The sequence below is a fragment of the Euprymna scolopes genome, chromosome 23 (assembly GCF_053919585.1).
Source record: "Euprymna scolopes isolate OS-2025 chromosome 23, ASM5391958v1, whole genome shotgun sequence".
Taxonomy (NCBI): Eukaryota; Metazoa; Mollusca; class Cephalopoda; order Sepiida; family Sepiolidae; genus Euprymna; species Euprymna scolopes.
Window position 1 is genome coordinate 66,841,192 of NC_136504.1, and position 19,676 is coordinate 66,860,867.

Below are 19,676 nucleotides of genomic sequence, written 5' to 3' on the forward strand. Positions count from 1 at the left end.
GCTTCTTTCTTAGAACTACACGACTATGGAATTACCTCCGTTTTTCTGCTTTCCAGCTGACTACAATATGGTTGTCTTCAAGTCTAACGTAAACAAGTTTTTGATGAGCCGTTCCATATAAGTTAACAAATTTACCGAATCTCCATTACTAACAGTTACTATATTGTCCAATTTCGACTGTACACTCTTTAACCCTTATCCTCGAGTGGCCTCTTGGCCTTGATAAGTGGTGATGCCTATGTAAAAAAAAAAATCATATCAACATAAATTACATAAAATTCATGCATATTACATGAATAATGAAACACCAGAGATATATCCTTCACTTAAAAAAAACAGAAACAAAAAAAAACAGAAATTCGGCGTATCATGTCCAACCCAGGACCACAGGTGTGGACTCAACAGTCTCGGTATTAAAGGGGTATTTGAATACCCTTAAAAAAACAACTCTCCAAAGCAATTCCTTTTTTGACTGGCTCCAGATAACTGGTACAGCTTTTCATACCAGAGAGGGAAAATCAACCTCGCCCCTCCATCGAGGTAGAAAAAAAAAAACAAGACGAATTTTAACCACCTCCAAAATAACGGGCATTTCGCCATTTCGCCCACCCCTCCCAAAAATAAACAGGAGGAATTTTAACCACCCCGACGATATTTCGCCCCCCCCCCCAAAAAAAAATAACCCAGAGGAATTTTAGTCAACTCCAAAGTATTTCGCCCCACCCCCTAAAAAATAAAAACAAAATCATGAGGAATTTTAATCACCTCAACTGTAACAGGCATAGTACCACTCTCCTCTCTCCCTTTCTCCACCCCCTCCCTAAAAAAATCAGGATTTTTTTTTTTTTGCCACCTCCCACCTGGATAACCTTGTGCACACACCCCTGAACCTGTCTGATCTCTCGCCATTTTTTCCAATAAGAAGGACAATCTTATTTTTACTTAAATAACACTTGCAACATTATTAAAAAAAACAAGTAACATTTTAACAAAACAGAACTGCTTCTCTACTGTTTCTGTTTTCGACAACACTAAAACAATATAATTCAGCACAATAAAACCTACAACCTGAAAAAAAATAGCATTTAACAATTATAAGTCTCTTTTTTTTGTTCAAGAGAAAGCCACTCACCGCGTATCTATTTTGTCATCTCGAATTTTCCTTGTTGCTCAATTTTCCTCTTTTTTTTTCATCCTTCTTTCTTCGCGGTTGCTTTGTTTTTCTTAATTTTTTTGTCCCGTTTTTTGTTTTTGTCTGTTTTTTTTTTCAAATTCAGCCGTTTTAATTTTTTCTGCGTCGCTTTCTCTCTCTCTGAAGTTTATAATGAGAGCGCTCTCATGTTTTTTACTTTCTTCTTTTTTTGTGTTCGTGATTTTTTTTGTTTTTTGTTGTTTAGTTGATTTTTTTTCGAAATGGATTCGGCTGTTTCAATTTTTTCTGCGTGTCCCTTTTCATCGTGAAATCGCCTGAAAGTCGATCTAAGGTCTAACGGCACCATTTGTAACCCCACTTGTGGCTCTCTCGTCAGATCGCCAACTCCCAACGTTGTGTACTGTGGATTTTTCGTTCATGGCTGGATCATCATTTTCTCACAGGCGACTGTCGGTGGGGACACACGCATGGTTTCACAAAAATACAAATATGAACAAAGAAAGGAAAAACACAAACGCCAATGTTCACATATAAATTGACTGTTGGACTTGTGAGTGTGAGTGCGTGTTTTCTCCCCGTCCTATTGATGTTACATTCGTCTATCTCTGTTTCACAGTCAACTCTAAAATTGTCCACGTCTTATTTCACAGTCAACTCTATAACTGTTCAACTGTAGTTGTTATAACTCCCATCCGTCGTCTAGCGCATCTAGATCTCAACTGTCATTGTCCAACTTCCATACACCCTTGAGCGCATCTCGATCTCAACTGTCGCTGTCCAATTTCCTGGTCTATCAGGTCGCCCACCCCACCCTGGCTACCGGAAGCGTTCCTTCCCTGTTTTATCAGTAGGTTTCTATTGTTATTGTTTGCTATTTTCTATCTATTGTTGATTGTAGGATATTTCTGATTTCTTTGTTTATTCTAAGCTATTTCCTCTTCCTTTGTCTATTCCCCCCCCCCTCTCAGCACTTAGTGGCTCAAATCCACCCCAGGACCACTTTATAGTATCACAGGGGGGATAGCTGGGATGAAACTATTATTATTTGTTTTTTGCTGGTCTTCTTGGTGGGTTATGTTATTATTCAGATTATAGGTGGCATTATTAAGTAAGTCCAGTTGTGGGGATTCGTTGCATATTGATTGATAGGGAACAGAATTTGGGATATGCAGGGAATCAGATGGCTGTTAAGGGTTATGCAATGCTTGCAAAGGATTCAAATTGCTTAGTGGAGATAGTATAGGAGTCACCAAGTTTGTTGCTGGAGGTGGGTTAAGAGGTATCTCCATTACTGTACAAGAGTAAGTAACATCTTTATGTACACAGTTATTGTCAAGTGAACATTCTTGTTTCCTTTGGCAATTAAATTTTGCTTTATGGAGTAATGACAAAGGGATTGCCTGGGCATTTTTAATTTTTTTTATTGTTGGATGAAATTATTGTTTGTGCTAAATTAGGCATAGTGGAGTATGATATCTTGATGGAATTTTTGTTTTGCAAAGTAGCGTATTTATAGGGAGATTTGAAAGATTTTTCCAAGATTTTGAAAAATTCTTTGGGAATATTTGTTTTAACATTGAACCATATATTATTTTTCCTTCGGGCGAGATTTATTGTGGTTAGGAAGCTGGTTGGTGTTGTTGTTGGTAAGGTGGTCGTGAAAATTATTGTTTCTGTCGTTATTCATATTTTGATATTTCCTTTTAGTGTGGGACATATTATGGGTGATTAATGAAGGCAAACGGGCGGTATGAAAGTTGTTATGGATATAATATATATTTTCAATATATCCTGATTTTCTTATGGCATTATTATAGAACATAGAATTTTGTTCAAATATTATTTTGTCACTGGATTCTTGAGGAGATAGAAGGGATTATAGATCTTTGATTGACTGGGGGTGATTAGAGTGTTTATGTACATAGAAAAGTGAGAGGTTAGGTTTATGATAAGGGCTGTATGGTTCCGAATTAAAGTTGAAACTCTGTGGATTAAGGAGCACCTAGCTACCAGCTTTGGAATATTCTGCCAAATAATAAAAACATTTTGTAAATTTCTACCTTACATCTCTGTTCTTTTTATTTATATATATATATATATATATATATATATATATATATATATATATATATATATATATATTACTCACATTCAAACTTAACAAGGGATATTGCCACTTCTATTTGAGACCATGCCTAGAAAAGATTAACAAGACATTGGTTCACATTAGCTTTAAACTTCAGCAGAACAATAACTTTATGTCTAGAATCCTTATCCCAATTTTGATCTCAATCCGTTACATGATTTTAATTACAAAAAAAAAATTTAAAAAAAAACAAAAAAAAGCTAAAATTAAAATATAAGTTTAAGGAGCCTTAAGAAGAATTTGAATCTTTGTGTTCCTAAAATCTGAAAATACTCCAAAGAAACTGAAATTTGGCAAATATTTATTAATTGATGTCTAGTACGTAGACATTTCAGAAGAATCAGAGGAATCTGAATTTTTATAAATTGATTTTATGCCCTCTTTATATAAAACTAAATTAAATTACATATAACCCAGATTATGTCTAGCAGCCAAAATTCAGATTGTTTACTCAGTGTTGCTAAAGGTAGCGATATTTGAAATCTAGACCTTAGTCCGATTCATGTCCGATTCCCTATCGATTGAGCAAACAAAATTTTTATTTGGAAATGGGAGAAATTCTATTGTATTTAAATGAAACTATTTATTTACATTTTTATGGAATTGATAACCAAAATCACATTCTTAGATCATTCATAGACATTTTTGCATATGACACCACAATCTATGGCAACACTTTAAAGGCCAGCAATGACCAACATTTTTCTGATTCTCTTTCTGATCTTGAAAACGTGGTGCAATAAGGAAAAAGGTAGCTGGTTAATTTTAATGCATAAAAAACCAAGCTTCTCTCCTTTCATCATAATCGCTCTGACCCCAATTGAAATGAATGGTTCTAGTCTTGGGGAAGTTCCATGGCTTGACAAGCTTCTGGGATTGATCTTCACTTCTGATCTGAAATGGAACACATACATCAAATCTGTTGCCAAGATTGCTGAAAAGTGGTTGGATCATTCTACTGCTCCTCTATTTGTATAAGAGCCAAGTACATCCTAGGAGGGAGTGTTGTAGCCACATTTGGGTAGGAGCTGCTCAGCACACCCTATCCAGCCTTGATAGAGTTCAAAACCAGCTTTGAAATACCCTTTTTCTCTTCTCTGCCACCTCTTTCAGACAGAAAATAGGTTGCAAGCCTGTCTTTGCTCTATCTTTATTTTCATGGCAAGTGCTCAAATGAACTCCAATCTATGATTCCTCCTTGCCAAACAATAAAACACTTAACTAGCTTCAATCACTATAAACGACCCCCCCCCACTCTATCTGTGCCTAAATCTAAATGCAGATTTCATGAATAAGGCTTCTTTCCCAGAACTGTCTGCCTGTGGAACACTCTTCTGCTGTCCTGCTTTCCAGTTGAATACAACATGGTAGCCTTCAAATGTATATGACGTATGTAATGTAAATAAGTTCTTGTTGAATTGTCCCCTTCAAATCCAATGTAAACAAGTTCTTGTTGAGTTGTCCCCATCAAATTCTAACCAATTTACACCATGAATAATTACTACACTACCACCATACATTCCTTAACCCTTATCCTCGAGTGGCCTTCAGGTCTTGAAAAATGGTGACTCCCAAGTTAAAAAAAAAAAAGAAAGAAAAAAAAGAAAAAAAAAAGTATTTCTTTATTTTTCTTTTATGCTAAGTGGAAACCATTATCATTCCCTCCAGCAAAGTGTCCTACTCATATGAGAAGACATGCACATGCGAAAGTTTTTTTGTTTTTTTTTAAATCACGTTACCATCAAAACCACTCATTTTTTCAAATGCTGGACTGTCATCTCATGATGAATAAATTTATACTGCTGGAATAAATCAATGAACTCTGTCATCTTAAAACAAATTAGAGTAATGTAACATCGAACTACAACTACTAAAACTATAAGCATACATTTAAATCAGTTTCTAGATAGAAGAGAATTGCCAAGAACTTTCTATCACCAGAACACATTACCTGCAGACTTTGTCTTCAAATCGAATGTTGATAAATCCTTATTTTAAAATATACTTATAAGTAATCAGCTTTTGTTTATCATTAAATCTTTATAATTATCTTTTTAGTTCTTATCCTCAAATGGCACTTAGCCTTCATAAATAACCAGCCTATTAAGTTTGCATAACATTGTATCAAACATGATGTATCACGTTTTCCCAAACGTAAACAAATTTTCACAGACGTGATCCACAAACATTTTTTTCAGCATCAAAGAAAGACATTAAAATGAAACAATAGTGAAAATACATTTTTATATAAAAAAAAAAAACATCTCAAATAAGGAAATTCCTTTTATTTTCTCGTTTATTTACATTGATGCATATACACACACGCACACAAATGAAATGCTTGGTTCACGGACATCATGACTGTACCGTGCTCGATGGCCGTTTGTCTGTAAAGAAACTGCGTAAAACTATTATTTGACCGATTCCAATCAGCAGTACGGCAACAGTTTCACATATTGACCAGTAGAAAACTCGCTCGTTCAAGAATTCAGCAAATGCACGTCCACTTGCCTCTCGTAACATCAGGTGTGTTTGGTAATCAGTGACTTCATTAAGTGAGTTATGGACACTAACAGAAGCTGACTCCATCTGAAACAAAGAAGGAATATGATAAGGATAAGGAGAAATCTTTCAAACAAAATTTGGGACAGTGCAAATAATAAAATGAAAAAAAAAAAAAAAAAAGAAAATTTCAAATGCAAATTTTTACTCCATTTGCCACATCTGGAGAGGTGACACTCACAGCATTCTTTGTTGCATTGATAGAATTCAGAATCAACTTCAAAATCTACTAGGGGTGATCTTGTTACTCAATCATTATTTCATTGCTGATTCTCCTTTGTAAAACATTCATAGCAAAAACTCGTCTTTCTACCAGAACGAAAAAAAAAACTTTCCTTTTTTTCTTTAGCTCAAGACAAAATTTCCATGAACAGAGCTTCTTGCTAGGGTTCCCATCTGTGAAACATGTTGCCACAAAACTGCTTCCTTGCAGATTACAACAACAATTACTTCAAAGTCAATGGCAACAGATTTCCATCTAGAACAATCCTCCACAAATATTTGGACATAGTCATTTCATTAACCAGATGCCACTCATCGATAAGTAGTGACCACTACTTTGGTTTTGAGAAGTATTTGTTGAAAAGTATACTCAATTTCAATTGAACAAGCTGGCTTGAGAAAGCATAACTGGTAAAATACAGAATAGTTTACATTCGATAACTCATGACCTAAATAAAAACAATTTATATCAAATGCATTACAATAAAATTCTCTAACCAAGTTAACATTCGTAACACTTTATTTTACACTTAAAAAAAAAAATAAATAAAAAAATCAAAAAAATCAACATTCAATGGCAGTAGGTATGACAGTCATAACTGCAGTTCTTGTCAAAAACATCCAGCTTCCACCATTCAACCAGCTTCATCAGCCATGTCTCACAGCCATAAAGGAGAAGTGGATAGACAACACACTTCTTTGTCGATATCATGGAATCAATGATTTATCTCTGTCGCACCCTGTTTGTATAGCATGGTAGACTCAACGTACATTAGTCCACATCCTCCAAAATATTATAATCAATATTGCTGTGCTAATTTAAAAAAAAAAATTTGATTTTAAATTGAAACAAAAATTTTTTTGAAACAATAAAGATTAAAAAAGATAGGCAGGATTAAAAAAAAAGTTTATACTTAACCAGCTATCCTTACGTTGGAAGTTTTTACTTCTATTTTGGTTTACATTTCTGCTTTTTTATCATTATTTATTTTGTTTCCTTTATTACAGTATAATTTGTTTATCAAATTATTAATTAGACTATACTGTAAAATTAGATGATTTTGTTTAGGATTTCCTAAACAAAAAAATCATCTAATTTTACAGTCTAGAGAGATTAAAAATCTTTCTAAAATTATTGATCCCTTTATTATTACCAACTGACATTAAAAAACGTTTTGAATTTCAATAGTCACGTTTTAAAAACTAAAGCACTTTCAACCCTCAAAATACCACCATTTTGTGTGCAAATGAATATACTTTGACATGGATCAAAAAATAATCTAAATTATACATTTGAAGAGTTTAGTGCTACTGACCGGTCATTTTCACAACTTTTGTTGCTTAAGTTTGTTATGCTGTCTCTGAGCAATGTTGCAATGGAATTTGGAAACCAATTAGGGAAGATTAATTTCTGACAGAGGTCTCATCCAAACTGACCTATTCCTTTTATTGCTGTGTCCAGGAGAACCTTTTAATATGACAAATAATTTTTATGTACCCAAACTGGTGAATCAATCCTTTTAACCCCCTTTTTACATATTAATTTTAGAATTGTGTTTTATTTTTTCATAGTTGCATTTTTTTTTTACCCTACCTGAAAAATGTGGTTTCCATTTATTGCTAACTGTTTAAGCTGACCGTATTATCAGCAATATCAGTATCAATACGTGGCACCATATGCATTATGAGTTTCTTAATAAAATAGTGACATTATTTAATTAATTGGAACTAGCAGGACCCGTGGAAATTCCACGGTAGTTAAAAATCTTTTAAAACACATCAATAAGAAATTCCTTATTGCTATATTACAAAAATGAATGTATGGAAGCAAGTAGAACAAACAAAGGACTTTAGTTTAAACTTTTATTGAAGGTCAATGCGATCGTAACTGATGCTGTGGATATTGTCAGGAAGTGCTGGTGATGACTGCGGCAGTGACAGGGGCGTCGATCAGCTGCTTGGAGTGAGAATAGTGGTCAGTCACCAGGTTCTTGGGAGTCAGACTGTCAATTTAAAAAAACTGTGTGACATTGTTGACATCGATTTTGTGAAAGTTCTGATGACCCCAAGTTGTTTAATATTTCAGGACATTTTGCATTACACGTGTAAGTAATGAATAGGTCACAGAAAACTGCCATTGCATCTTGATAAAGCTGTTGTAGATTCCTAGGACTTCCTGTAAATGTAGATGGTAGAATAACTGGTACACCAGAATAACCATCTTCATTCCTTGCTAAATGATCCATTAAGCCAGAATATTGAGCAGCTCTTGGTTGACTTTGATAGCTTTTAATGAAGTTAAATAAGCAACCGTCAACTTTTACATATGCAATAGACTTTTCTATTTATTTTGAATTTTATTCAATGAAGATTTGGAAATTCACAAATATTTTTTAAGTCGAATTATTGATATAGATTTCAATTAAATAAAATATACTGTAAATTTTTTAATAAGGAATAAATATTTATTTAAACCATAATTATTGAAACAAAGTATTTTACTGCATAAAAACAACGGTTATGGGGAGAAGGGTTAACTATTGTGAACCTTCACCTAAATAACGATTTAATGAAAAAAAATGTTTAAAATGTTCTTGTATCTTTTTTTTATAATTTTTGTTAAATAAGAAAAATCAATAAACTTTGATAGCACTATTGTAAGAATTATGCTGAAAACCAAGCTTCTCTCTTTACATCATCAACATTCTGATCCACATCTGGCATCAATTGAAATGAATTGCTCTCGTCTTCAGGAGGCCTCAAGTTTTGACAAGCTTCTGGGCTTGACCGTTACTCCTGATCTTAAATGGAACACGTACATCAAATCTGTTGCCAAGGCTGCTGGAAAAATGGTGGGATCTTTCTATCGATCCGGTAAATATCTCACTGCTGATGCTATTCTCTATCTATATAAGAGCCAGGTACGTCCAAGGATGGAATATTGTTGGCACATATGGGCAGAAGCTGCTAGAAAGAACTTGGCCTGCCTTGATAGAGTTCAAAATAGACTTCGTAGCCTCGTAGGAGATGTCCTTTTCTCTTCCTTGCAACCTCAGCCGGAAAGCAGGAAAACGGAAGACAATTCCACAGGCGTGCAGTTCTAAGAAAGAAGCTTTGTTCATGAAATCTACGTTTAGGCACAGATAAAGAGTGGGGGGAATTATTGATAGTGTTTACAGCTAGACGAGTGTTTCTTGTGAAAGTTTGGCGAGGGGGGACCATAGATTGAAGCTCAGTCGAACACTTTCCATGAAAATAACGATACATCAGAGACAAACTCGCAACATCTCTTCTGTGAGATAGAGGTTTCAAGGAAGAGAAAAGGACATCTCCTACGAGGCTACGAAGTCTATTTTGAACTCTATCAAGGCAGGCCAAGTCCTTTCTAGCAGCTCCTGCCCATATGTGCCAACAATATTCCATCCTTGGATGTACCTGGCTCTTATATAGATAGAGAATAGCATCAGCAGTGAGATATCTACCGGATCGATAGAAAGATCCCACCATTTTTCCAGCGGCCTTGGCAACAAATTTGATGTACGTGTTCCATTTAAGATCAGGAGTAATGGTCAAGCCAAGGGTTTAATGATTTTTAACTAATGAAGATTGAACAATAAAGGGAGATAATTCACATTAATTAATGTTTGCGATGATGATGACGTGACACCGTACGGACAAGCATATTAATACATAGAAGATTCTTATTGAGATGAGTAATTTGTATTATTTATTCATTTTATTTATTGCGGACTATTATTCTCATCTTCTAGTTATTGTTGCACAACGTTTCGGCCAACTACTCCTCTGGCCTTCATCATGTGGTTAATCGCGACGAGATAGGAACGCCGAATCTCATAACTGCATCCTCAGCAATTACTGCCTTCCATAGTTGTTGTCTCACCACATTTTGGCCAACTAAGCCTCTGGTTCCAAGTGAACATTGTCTGAAGATAGCAGTTTCAATCCTACCTAAAAGCTGGCCAGAGGCTTAGTTGGCCAAAATGTGATAAGACAACAACAACTATGGAAGGCAGTAATTGCTGAGGATGCAGTTGGGAAATTTGGCATTCCTATCCCATCGCGGTTAACCACCTGATATAGTTGGCCAAAAGGTCATGCAATAACAACTAGAAGATGAAGATGAGGATAATAGTCTGCAATAAATAAATGGATAAATAAATAGGGACACCTTTGAGAAATAGTCAACTTTCGACCTACAATTTTAATAAAGAATGACTTTCAAATCAATACTTCAAAAGGTTTCAAAACACTGGTTTGGAAAATCTTAAAAATATGGCTGTGGGGAATTCCAAAATGATTTTGAGGCCTTTAAGCTATTATTCCTCCCCACCTTATTAAGCCATGATCATAAAACCCATTAGCAATAGACAGAGGCTACTTAGCTAATTAGAGACTGCATAAAACTTAGGAATATCACAATAGTTAGACAATACAGAAATCTGAAAATATAACAGTGATACATGCTTATCCACACAGTTCTGAGGACTGTAGAATGCAATGTAAAAAGAGATCAGCAGCACATCTCTGAACAAACACCAGTGTGATTATGCAGAGGGTCTAATGTGACTGTATATCATTGCAGGTTCAGTCTGTCCAACTAGTAAAACCTAGTTAGCAAATACCATTCATGAAGAATTTGGCAGCTCAGGATACACAACACATAAAGCTGCTGAATATAAAAGTGGTCATCAAACTTGAGGTTGCTAGATATTATTACTCCCAATAGTTATGCCATTTCAAGAATAGCAGAAATGTGTCTTGAACCAAATCCCACAGATAGGGAACGGAAAGAAGCATCTAGAGGACAATAGCGCAAATGTTTTTGCTAGGTTGAACAGCGTACTTGGGTCCCCTGCACACTCACACACAAAAACAAGTAGCAACTGTAGGTATACCGGCACTATATAAGGGTCTGGGTGGGACACAGAAATTTGTGTGTCATCAGTATAAGAGCTTGGGAGCACAGTCAAGTTGTTGCAGTTAAAATAAGATGTTGCACTGTCCATTAATGTCAATTAAAAGTAATAACCAAAAATTACTTAAATTTACAATTTAAAGGCTTCCAAATCTCTTTGGATTATTTTTACTGCCACAAAATAAAATAAATAAATACATCAACCCAGTGACCATTTTGTTATCTTCAGTAATAAACAAAATATATTTGGCACAATGACTTCAACATTCAAAAGTAATTTTGAAGTCTTTAAACTGCTGAATACAAAGTAATCCCTGATTAGAATTCAAGTCAATAGGGGGAAAATAGAGTATTATGGTTCGTTTGTAATCCCAAATCAAAGATAAAACGTATTTTGAGAGCACCACTTTTATAAAAACATTTTTACAGAATGAGACAAAATTTTCACTAAGTTTGCATATCTAAAAGTAATTTTAAGGGTTTTAGTATTAAATTTCAGTACATAAAATATTACAATTCAACTTTGAGTTTGCTAATTTCTTTTTCAAAGGATTGTAATAGGTTTATACGCATTTACTGAAGATTACTTGGAATTTTTTTTTTTTTTCAGCAGCATATTCCGATTTTATGCACAAAAATAGACTTATATGGTAAATTTCATTGCTTTATCTTGCATATAGATATATAAGATTTTTTACTGAAATAGTAGTATAAAAATGTGATGAAACACACACGATCTTAATAATAAAAAAAAAAAAATAGTAATTCTGTTTCTGGGGCCCAGAAATAGTTAACTTCCTTATTTTTAGTCTGATTTTAATACAGATTTAAATTATCAAGCTCTTCCTATACATGCCATTATTGAAATATTTTAAGCAATTCTGTGAGGATGTCCTAAAAGATTTTAAAGCCAGTTTAAATAATAAATAATTTAAATGATTCTGAAAAGTTTTCAATAGTCACAAAATTCATTCTTTTTTTCTCCAAATATTCACAAAATATTTAAATGGTTGGCTTGTTTATGAATAAACACTTAAATATAATTTTGTATTTAATTTTTATTTTGAAATAATTGATTTTTTTTTATTTTGAAATAAGATTTAAAAAGTGTTATTTTACACTATTGCATTTTTTTAATTTTTTTTTTAATAAATCATCAATTATTAGTAAATGAAAAATAATTCAATATGTAGTTAAATTGACAAGAAGTACACGCACATAAAAAAGTCTCATACTTTTCACAAATCAAGCAACAATATTGATGAGAAATATGAAATATAATTTAATAGCAATTACAACTTTGGCATTAAAAAAATAATTGAAAAAAAAAACTTTTTAATTTACAATTAAGTTTTTGTTTCATGGATTCTTGAAACATTTTAACATTAATAATTTTTATTTCTTTTATTGCTTAATGCCTGCATATAAAATATACCAAATGTGAGTAATCAACGCTTGTTACCTAATGACTTATATACCTATATATTTGAATAATAAAAACGTCTTTACTTTATCATATGCCATTTATTTCATAAGGCAGAAGTTCTTAAAAACAAAACAAAAAAACATTTACTTTTTTGTCAAAAACAAAAGCTGTTATTTTTAAACTTTTTGTATATGTAATATTTGTATATATATTTTTTTAATTGGTGCAAATTTATTATGCTATTATTAATTTTGCTCAAAAATAGTTTTAAAGATTACCATGTTTGTTGGCTTTAACATTTTTACTAAACCACTGTTTTTATAAATTTATTTCAATAAAAAAGAAAGAATTTAAACACAAAAAGATTTTTAAAAAGTTTTTACTTATTAAAATTAAAAAAAAAAAATGTACTTCTTACAGTGATTAATTTGTAAGAGTAAAACAATTTTTCTGTTGCTGTAAAGTTCTTTTCTGCATGAATAGTTTAAGATTCAAACTAACATGCAGCCGTACAAAAATGAGAACCTCTTAGCTGGTTAATCTTCAGATAACTGTAAACAAATATCAGTAGAAAGGATTGATACCACTGCTCCACACATACATAGTTTAACCGAAAAAAAAAAAAAAAATCACAGCCTGAACAGAATGTTAAGTTACTTTGAGACAGTGTGTATAGAGGGGAATGGGGAGTGCAGTTTAGAGATACTTAATGAGAATTCACTTAGCCGATCATGTAATTGAAGAACTGCAGCATTTTACCTCAAGTTGCTCGCAGCAGGATTTCTTCCTTCCAAAAGGTAACCAGTCATCTTTGGTGGGATATTCTTAAGGATTTTGGTTGCTTCAAATACCGGAGACCAATCACCACTATAATAGGCCAGTAGAAGGCAGATACAGATTGTCATATTAGAAATGCCCATCTTGCTTTCTATCCATTAGTCTCAATTGTAGCCCAGGTGAGAAATTAAGCTGATTACAAAGTTCAGAGTTTATCAAGTTCTTGTTCATACGATCCTCTTCTATGGATGTGAGTCATGGCTAGTGGAAGCTGTAGACATTCACAAACTACAAGTCCTTGATCATTACTGTCTGCATTACATCCAAGTTTGCTGGTGGCATAAATGCAGGGAGAGGTTCACGCATTGTTTCAAAAATGATTCCTTCAACAAGCTCTTCTTTGTGAGGCATTTTTTGCTGGATCAATGAGATGAATTTATCAGAGAAACCAACAATTCGATTCCAGTGTAGTGGCCAACATTGTTGAGAACAATGAAGCAGGATGCAAAACTAATGATTCATATATTCACAAATGAAACTGAGAGATCTATCTTAAGACTGCAGTGCTTGGTCAGACCTCATTTAGGACTCAGTAAATCCATTGGAAGAAACCAGCTCTATCAACCCAGGATGAATGCCATCACATAAGTCAATTTGATTTATGCTAGGGTTTATATAAATCAGCTGGATGGCTTATAACATCAAGTGAACAATTAAAGGATGAAGTATGTTCTAGATAATTATAAAGTTTCAGTGTGCTATCCTTATCTTTGTTGCCACCTTTCTTGAGGTCACTTGTGTCGTAGTTAATAATTTTGGGGAATTTAATACAGAAGGCCAGAGAATACAATGGCCCAAAAATGTTGGAAATAAGATGCAAACAACAATTTAAAACATGTAAATGACAATATAGGGTAACCCATCTCCAAATGCGATCCGTGGAATCGTTAATAATCATATTTGATAGAAATCAACTTCAGTCAATGCCACACTTACCCACCAGGTTTCAACCATGAATGTCCAACAGTCTCGTTTTATTGCTATGCATGGATATTTTAATGATCATCAGTAGGCGCGATACTAAATGGGTTTCACATTCACTGGACCTTCATCCCTCATCTTCCTGATGATTTTATCTGTGGAGTTATCTCAAAGATGATGTCCAAACTAATCCCTAGACTATTCCTGAACTAAAGGCCATCACAGCAAAAATAATGATAGTGCAAAGTGTCAGTTATTGATAATTTTGCGTGTTGTATCCAGGTGTGCTTATAATTAAATAGTGATAAAAACAAAGACTGTTAACGATTTGAGTCACCTCATTAAAGAAATATCAAATATTTGAAACGAGTTAAAGTAAAAATTGTTTTGGACTTGTTACTCTGAAATAAATTATGAAATACACATTTCTCATGCAATAGCGGTTCAAGTTTGAAATCATTTTTAAATTCTCTGGTATAAATTCAGCTTATGATAATGAGCATAGTGAAGATGTTAACTCACAAATTATGTAACCATTTTTTTTATGATGAGTTTTGTATTGTGATGACAAGTCAAAGTTCTCATGTGCTCTTTAAATATGCGTTTTTGAGGAATCATTTTTTAATCTATATAATAAAGTAAACCCGAGTTTTCTTCTGAAACTTCAGTGACAACAGGAAAAAAAAACAGTTTTTATAACTTTTTTTTTTTTTTTTTTTTTACTCACAACATACAGCACTTCCTAAAGTGTTTCACAAAAATATTTTTACATTTTTTTTTATATTTATACATATTACATTTATTCAAAGACATCTACTTCTCCCAAATATGTTTTCAAAAACGAGGGTAGCAACCATATTCCTTCCATATAAATTTTGTATTTTTTACGTTTCTCTTCTACATTGTGTCCTTTGTATACAGAAGCAATATTGTTATCGCATCTCTACATTCCATATTCAAGGAATTCTATTCTGTAATTCTGGTTGCTTAAAACTTATGTTTTGAATAAGCAGATTAAGTTTTAACAAACATCAATGTCAACCATGTTTCTGGTCACAAATAAGTACATTTTTAAAGTGAATCTTTTCCATTTCTATTATTTTCAACAAAATATTTTCTTATACACCTTTTTGTAAATAAAACAAACTCAACATTTATTGCTCTCACAACAAAATAAACAGTGGGATTTCTTTGTAGATCGAATGATTTTTTTAAAGAAATATTCCATATTGAATCCTGTGTGAATAAAAAACGATTGTAATAAAATTATGACTATAAATATTTACTTGCATTATTTGTCAGTGAATAAAATACATTTTTGAACATAAATACACGCTTTTCTTTTATTTACTATATCACTTGCATAAAATCTTGTTATCCAAAGAAATTAAACATTGATTTTGTCAAGAATTTCTTATGCAAATAAATATAAAATATTTTTCAGAGTATTCTTTCTTTTATTTAAATTTCTATGTTAGTTTCTACAATTTATTTTATATATACTGAAAATATGGAAAAAAATGAATAAATAAATAACAATGCAATGCCCACCAGCGATTAAAGCAATTATTAATGTTTGATTTTCATGTCATTATCAAGTTAGTCAGTTTTGTTTTTGTTCAGCAAACATTCACCCACATCCCATTTTTCTTGGGTGGGGAAAGAGAATTTTTGTGTTCTGAAATATTTTTTACTAGCTGTACCCTGGCACGCTTTGCTGGGTCGATATGGTGTAATGAAAGAATCTCCATCAGCACAGTTTTAGCACCCGGAAATCTACCAAAGAAATATGTTGTTATATACAAATGTGAGACAGACGTTTCCAACCAAAAAAAGAAAAAGGAAGAAGAATGGAAAAAAAAAATGGGTTAAAAGAAGTAAACGATGAAAATAGAGAGAAATGCATCAAACAAAGCGAAATGTAACGGAAATGATTTATATGTTTATTTATAAAAAAAAGAAAAAAAAAAAAAAAAAGGAGAGAAGAGATTGGAAAGACAGTGAACAAAGAGCAAAGAAACAGGAGAAAAAGGAAAGATTCGTTTAGTGTAAAAAAAAAAAAGTCCGGCTGTTTTACAAAGAAAGAAACGATGTTAAACTTGCGATGTTAAAGAGAGAAGAAATAAAAGAAAATGGAAAGATCGTGGAAACAGAAACAGAGGAAAGTAAAAAATAAATAAAAATAAAAAGAAACGATGGTAAACTTGGCGAAAAAGAGAAGAAATGAATTTGTAAAATGAAAAGATCGGCAAAATGAAAAACAGAGAAACATACAAAACCCAAATAAATTACAATAAAAAACCCCAAAAGAAACGATGTTATAAATGGAGCAGAACGCGAAATAAAACGGAATTGAAGTAAAATATAATTTTTATTTTAAGGAAAGAAAATGTAAAGTTTTTTGCTTTGTTTTTGTTTTGAACCAACGTAAACGTAAGCGTGGTGCTTTTCACCTAAAGCGCAGTCCAGTTTTTATAGAAGTCTAACCCGGTATTCGTCCGTAATTGTCTCCTGTGAATGGTCACGGCCGGTGTAAATGGGTGGTGGTGGAAGTATGAATTTATTAGAGAGAGAAGAATGTACTACTTCCATTGATTGTAACCAGTTTTGGCAGTGAACTCTCACCAGATAAAATACAGGAAGCTCCGACCAGCGAGGTAGTGGATAGGTAATATGCCTATAACAAACCTCAGCGCGATGCAGTTTGTGTACAGTACATCTGCATAAAATTTCTAGATTTTTAATCCTATTATGGTCAAACTCGGAGGGGAAAAAATGAGTTCATTTTATTTATATAGAGAAGAGAAGAAGAGAGATAGAAGAAAGAATAGATAGATAGAATAGAAAAGAAGATAGAGAAGATAATGGTCGATGCTATGATTGCCACATACCTGCTTTCTGTTTCACCCTCACTTCTTTCTTCTACCTTCTTTTCTCTTTTTATCCCGATAGATATTTTTCCCCCAGTAACCTAATTTCATGTTACCTATGTCTGTTCTGGACCTGGAGGTGTGACAAGTCCACAGCCACAGACAGCAACTCAAAATAGCCATCTGAATTAAGTGACTCCCTTTTTTGAAAATGGTGCATGGTCTTTGCTGGAAACATTACTAAAGGCCATTAGTTTGAGGAGTGTTGATCTTCATGACATGCAGCTGTAGGTTAATCACTTGTTCAGTATGTTGTGCAACTGTCCTGATACAAATCCTCATCTGAAAAGAACCAGATCATCCCTAGCTTAACTGGATGTTTGACCTTGTTGAGGACTTTATTGATTTTTACAAGGTGGTACTCTTGGCCCTTGCAACTCTTGTATGAGGAGTAGCCAAGATGCCTGTTCAGTGTTTTCTCCATAGTTATTACATTGACAATCATCTCTCTTACGAAGTCTTGCATTGATCTTGCAACTTCAATAGTTTGTTGTCTAAACACAATCAGAACGTTTGCTACACTCTTTCCTACTAGCCCCTGCTTCCACATCTTCACAATTCCTCAGTTTAAATCTTACAGCTATCAATGTATTGGAGGAGCGCAGAGGTGCAACTGAATTTTTGAAAATATCACACATTGTCATAATGCGGATAACAATTTCACCATTCCAGTGCTTTCCAGTCTCCATGACTGCTAGTTCTCAAACCCACTATGTTACCAGTATTATATACTTCCAATGGTAGTGAAATGAAAGGATATAAAAAGATTATCTAATTTATTCTGAACACCATATAGTGTATGTATACATCCTATGTTAATGAATGAAAAAAAAAAAAAAAAAAGTGGAAGGTGATGATGAGAGCACATCGAAAAATTTGGTGCCAGCATCCACAATGAAAATTGCTAGCTATACTTTATGAAACTTTTGAAAAAAATAAATATACAAATAAATTTTTTTTTAAATATGAAATTATTTTATTTGTTATTTTTTTTTTTTTTTTTTTTTTTTTACAATTCAACAATTTATTAAACATTTATACAGCAGCACCTATATAAAAAAAAGGGGGCATTGGAGATTTTTTTTTTAATATTGTTAATAGAATTGAATGCAAACATCAAGAATAAAGGCTGATTCTTTACAACCACATTGTAATAAATAAAACGCCATGTTTTTTTTAATAGTTCAATTTTTGATTAATTCTTCAAATCTCTACATTCATAGATTTTTTTTTTAATTTCAACATTATTTAGAACGTAGCTATATCTACAGGTATTGTTTTGATTTGCTGTTTATTTCTTTTTGTATATTATGCTTTTTTTTTTCTCCAAAAATATTTGTTGTTACAAACGTGATGTAACTCTGTATTGATGAATAATCAAGTTGCATTTTTTTTATAGATGATGTCAATAAACATGATTCCAACCAGGTCAAAGTAGTTCCTGAATCAAAATCAAATAGGTTTTATAGGGAAAAAGTTATTGATGGTAAAAATAAATTGAGGTAAAAATGGGAAAAAGCTTACTTGACTACTTATTACCAATTAAAGACATGTTTGATTCTATTTCACGACAGCAGTACAAAACTATTGACATGAAACTCCTATTTTATTTTTTTCTTAAAAATCAATCAAATTAATTTAATAAAATTCAAATAATTTTAAAATTATTTAAAACTGATTTGTTTTATGATCATTCTAATTATTAGGTAATCTTGAAAAATTGGAGAAAATACCCCCTAGTGATTTTTTGTGCTGACGTAATCTATTTTTATACACAAAAAGCATAGCTGAAACCCGTAATGAAACTTTAAAATGTCTATTTTCTTTTGCAAATTTAGCTAACAGTTTTTAAAAGTTTCATGAACCAAAAAAATATACTTTATTTCTCATGTCAATGTAATTTTAAAGAAGCACTGAATGAAGACAATAGCTTTTGTTTACAGAATGTGCGCATGTTTACACAAATAAAAAAAGCAGCCAATAGAAATTTCCAGAAAATTAGAAAAATATTTTTTGTTTGTGTAGGTGAAAGCTAGTTTTCATTAAAAAAAAGGTTTAATCTATGCATATATAGAATGAAGTTCTAAAAATTTCACAAGTTTTAAAGTATTGGTGAGTTTATTAAATTAGAAAAAAAGAATTTCATAAAGACAAATGTTTTGCACGCGAATGCAGTTTTGAAAATATGAAGTGAAAAGCTTAAAACCCCAAGGGGAATAATTTCTGATAATTTACTTCCCTTTAAATTAAAAAAAAAAAAAAAAGTAGTCATTAATTATCTTTTTCTTCCTATGAGTAAATCAGGTATTGAGTGACCCGAAATATAACTTAATTTTGTTTGAATATTGTCCAACTGGACAGAATTCAAACACTAAAAGATATTTTGATCAATCTTTCTAGAAGATATTTTGATCAATCTTTCTAAAATTCTAACAAGAAACAAACAAAAGCTTGAGTGGGAAACATGTCTTTTTGAAAATTTTAATTTACCTTACACTGATTTTCTTTCTTATCTATAGAAATAAATTATGTCAACACAGACT

General features: G+C 32.5%; 1 protein-coding gene across 1 annotated transcript in view; it reads right to left on the reverse strand.

Moving 5' to 3' along the window:
• Positions 1–5,569: 5,569 nt before the first annotated feature.
• Positions 5,570–19,676, reverse strand: part of LOC145245966 (transmembrane emp24 domain-containing protein 7-like) — a 68,915-nt gene continuing 54,808 nt past the window's right edge. Inside the window, exon 3 of the mRNA XM_080107745.1 lies at positions 5,570–5,888. Within this exon, the coding sequence (XP_079963871.1) occupies positions 5,655–5,888 (234 nt within the window). The 3' untranslated portion in view covers positions 5,570–5,654. The remainder of the gene's footprint in view (positions 5,889–19,676) is intronic.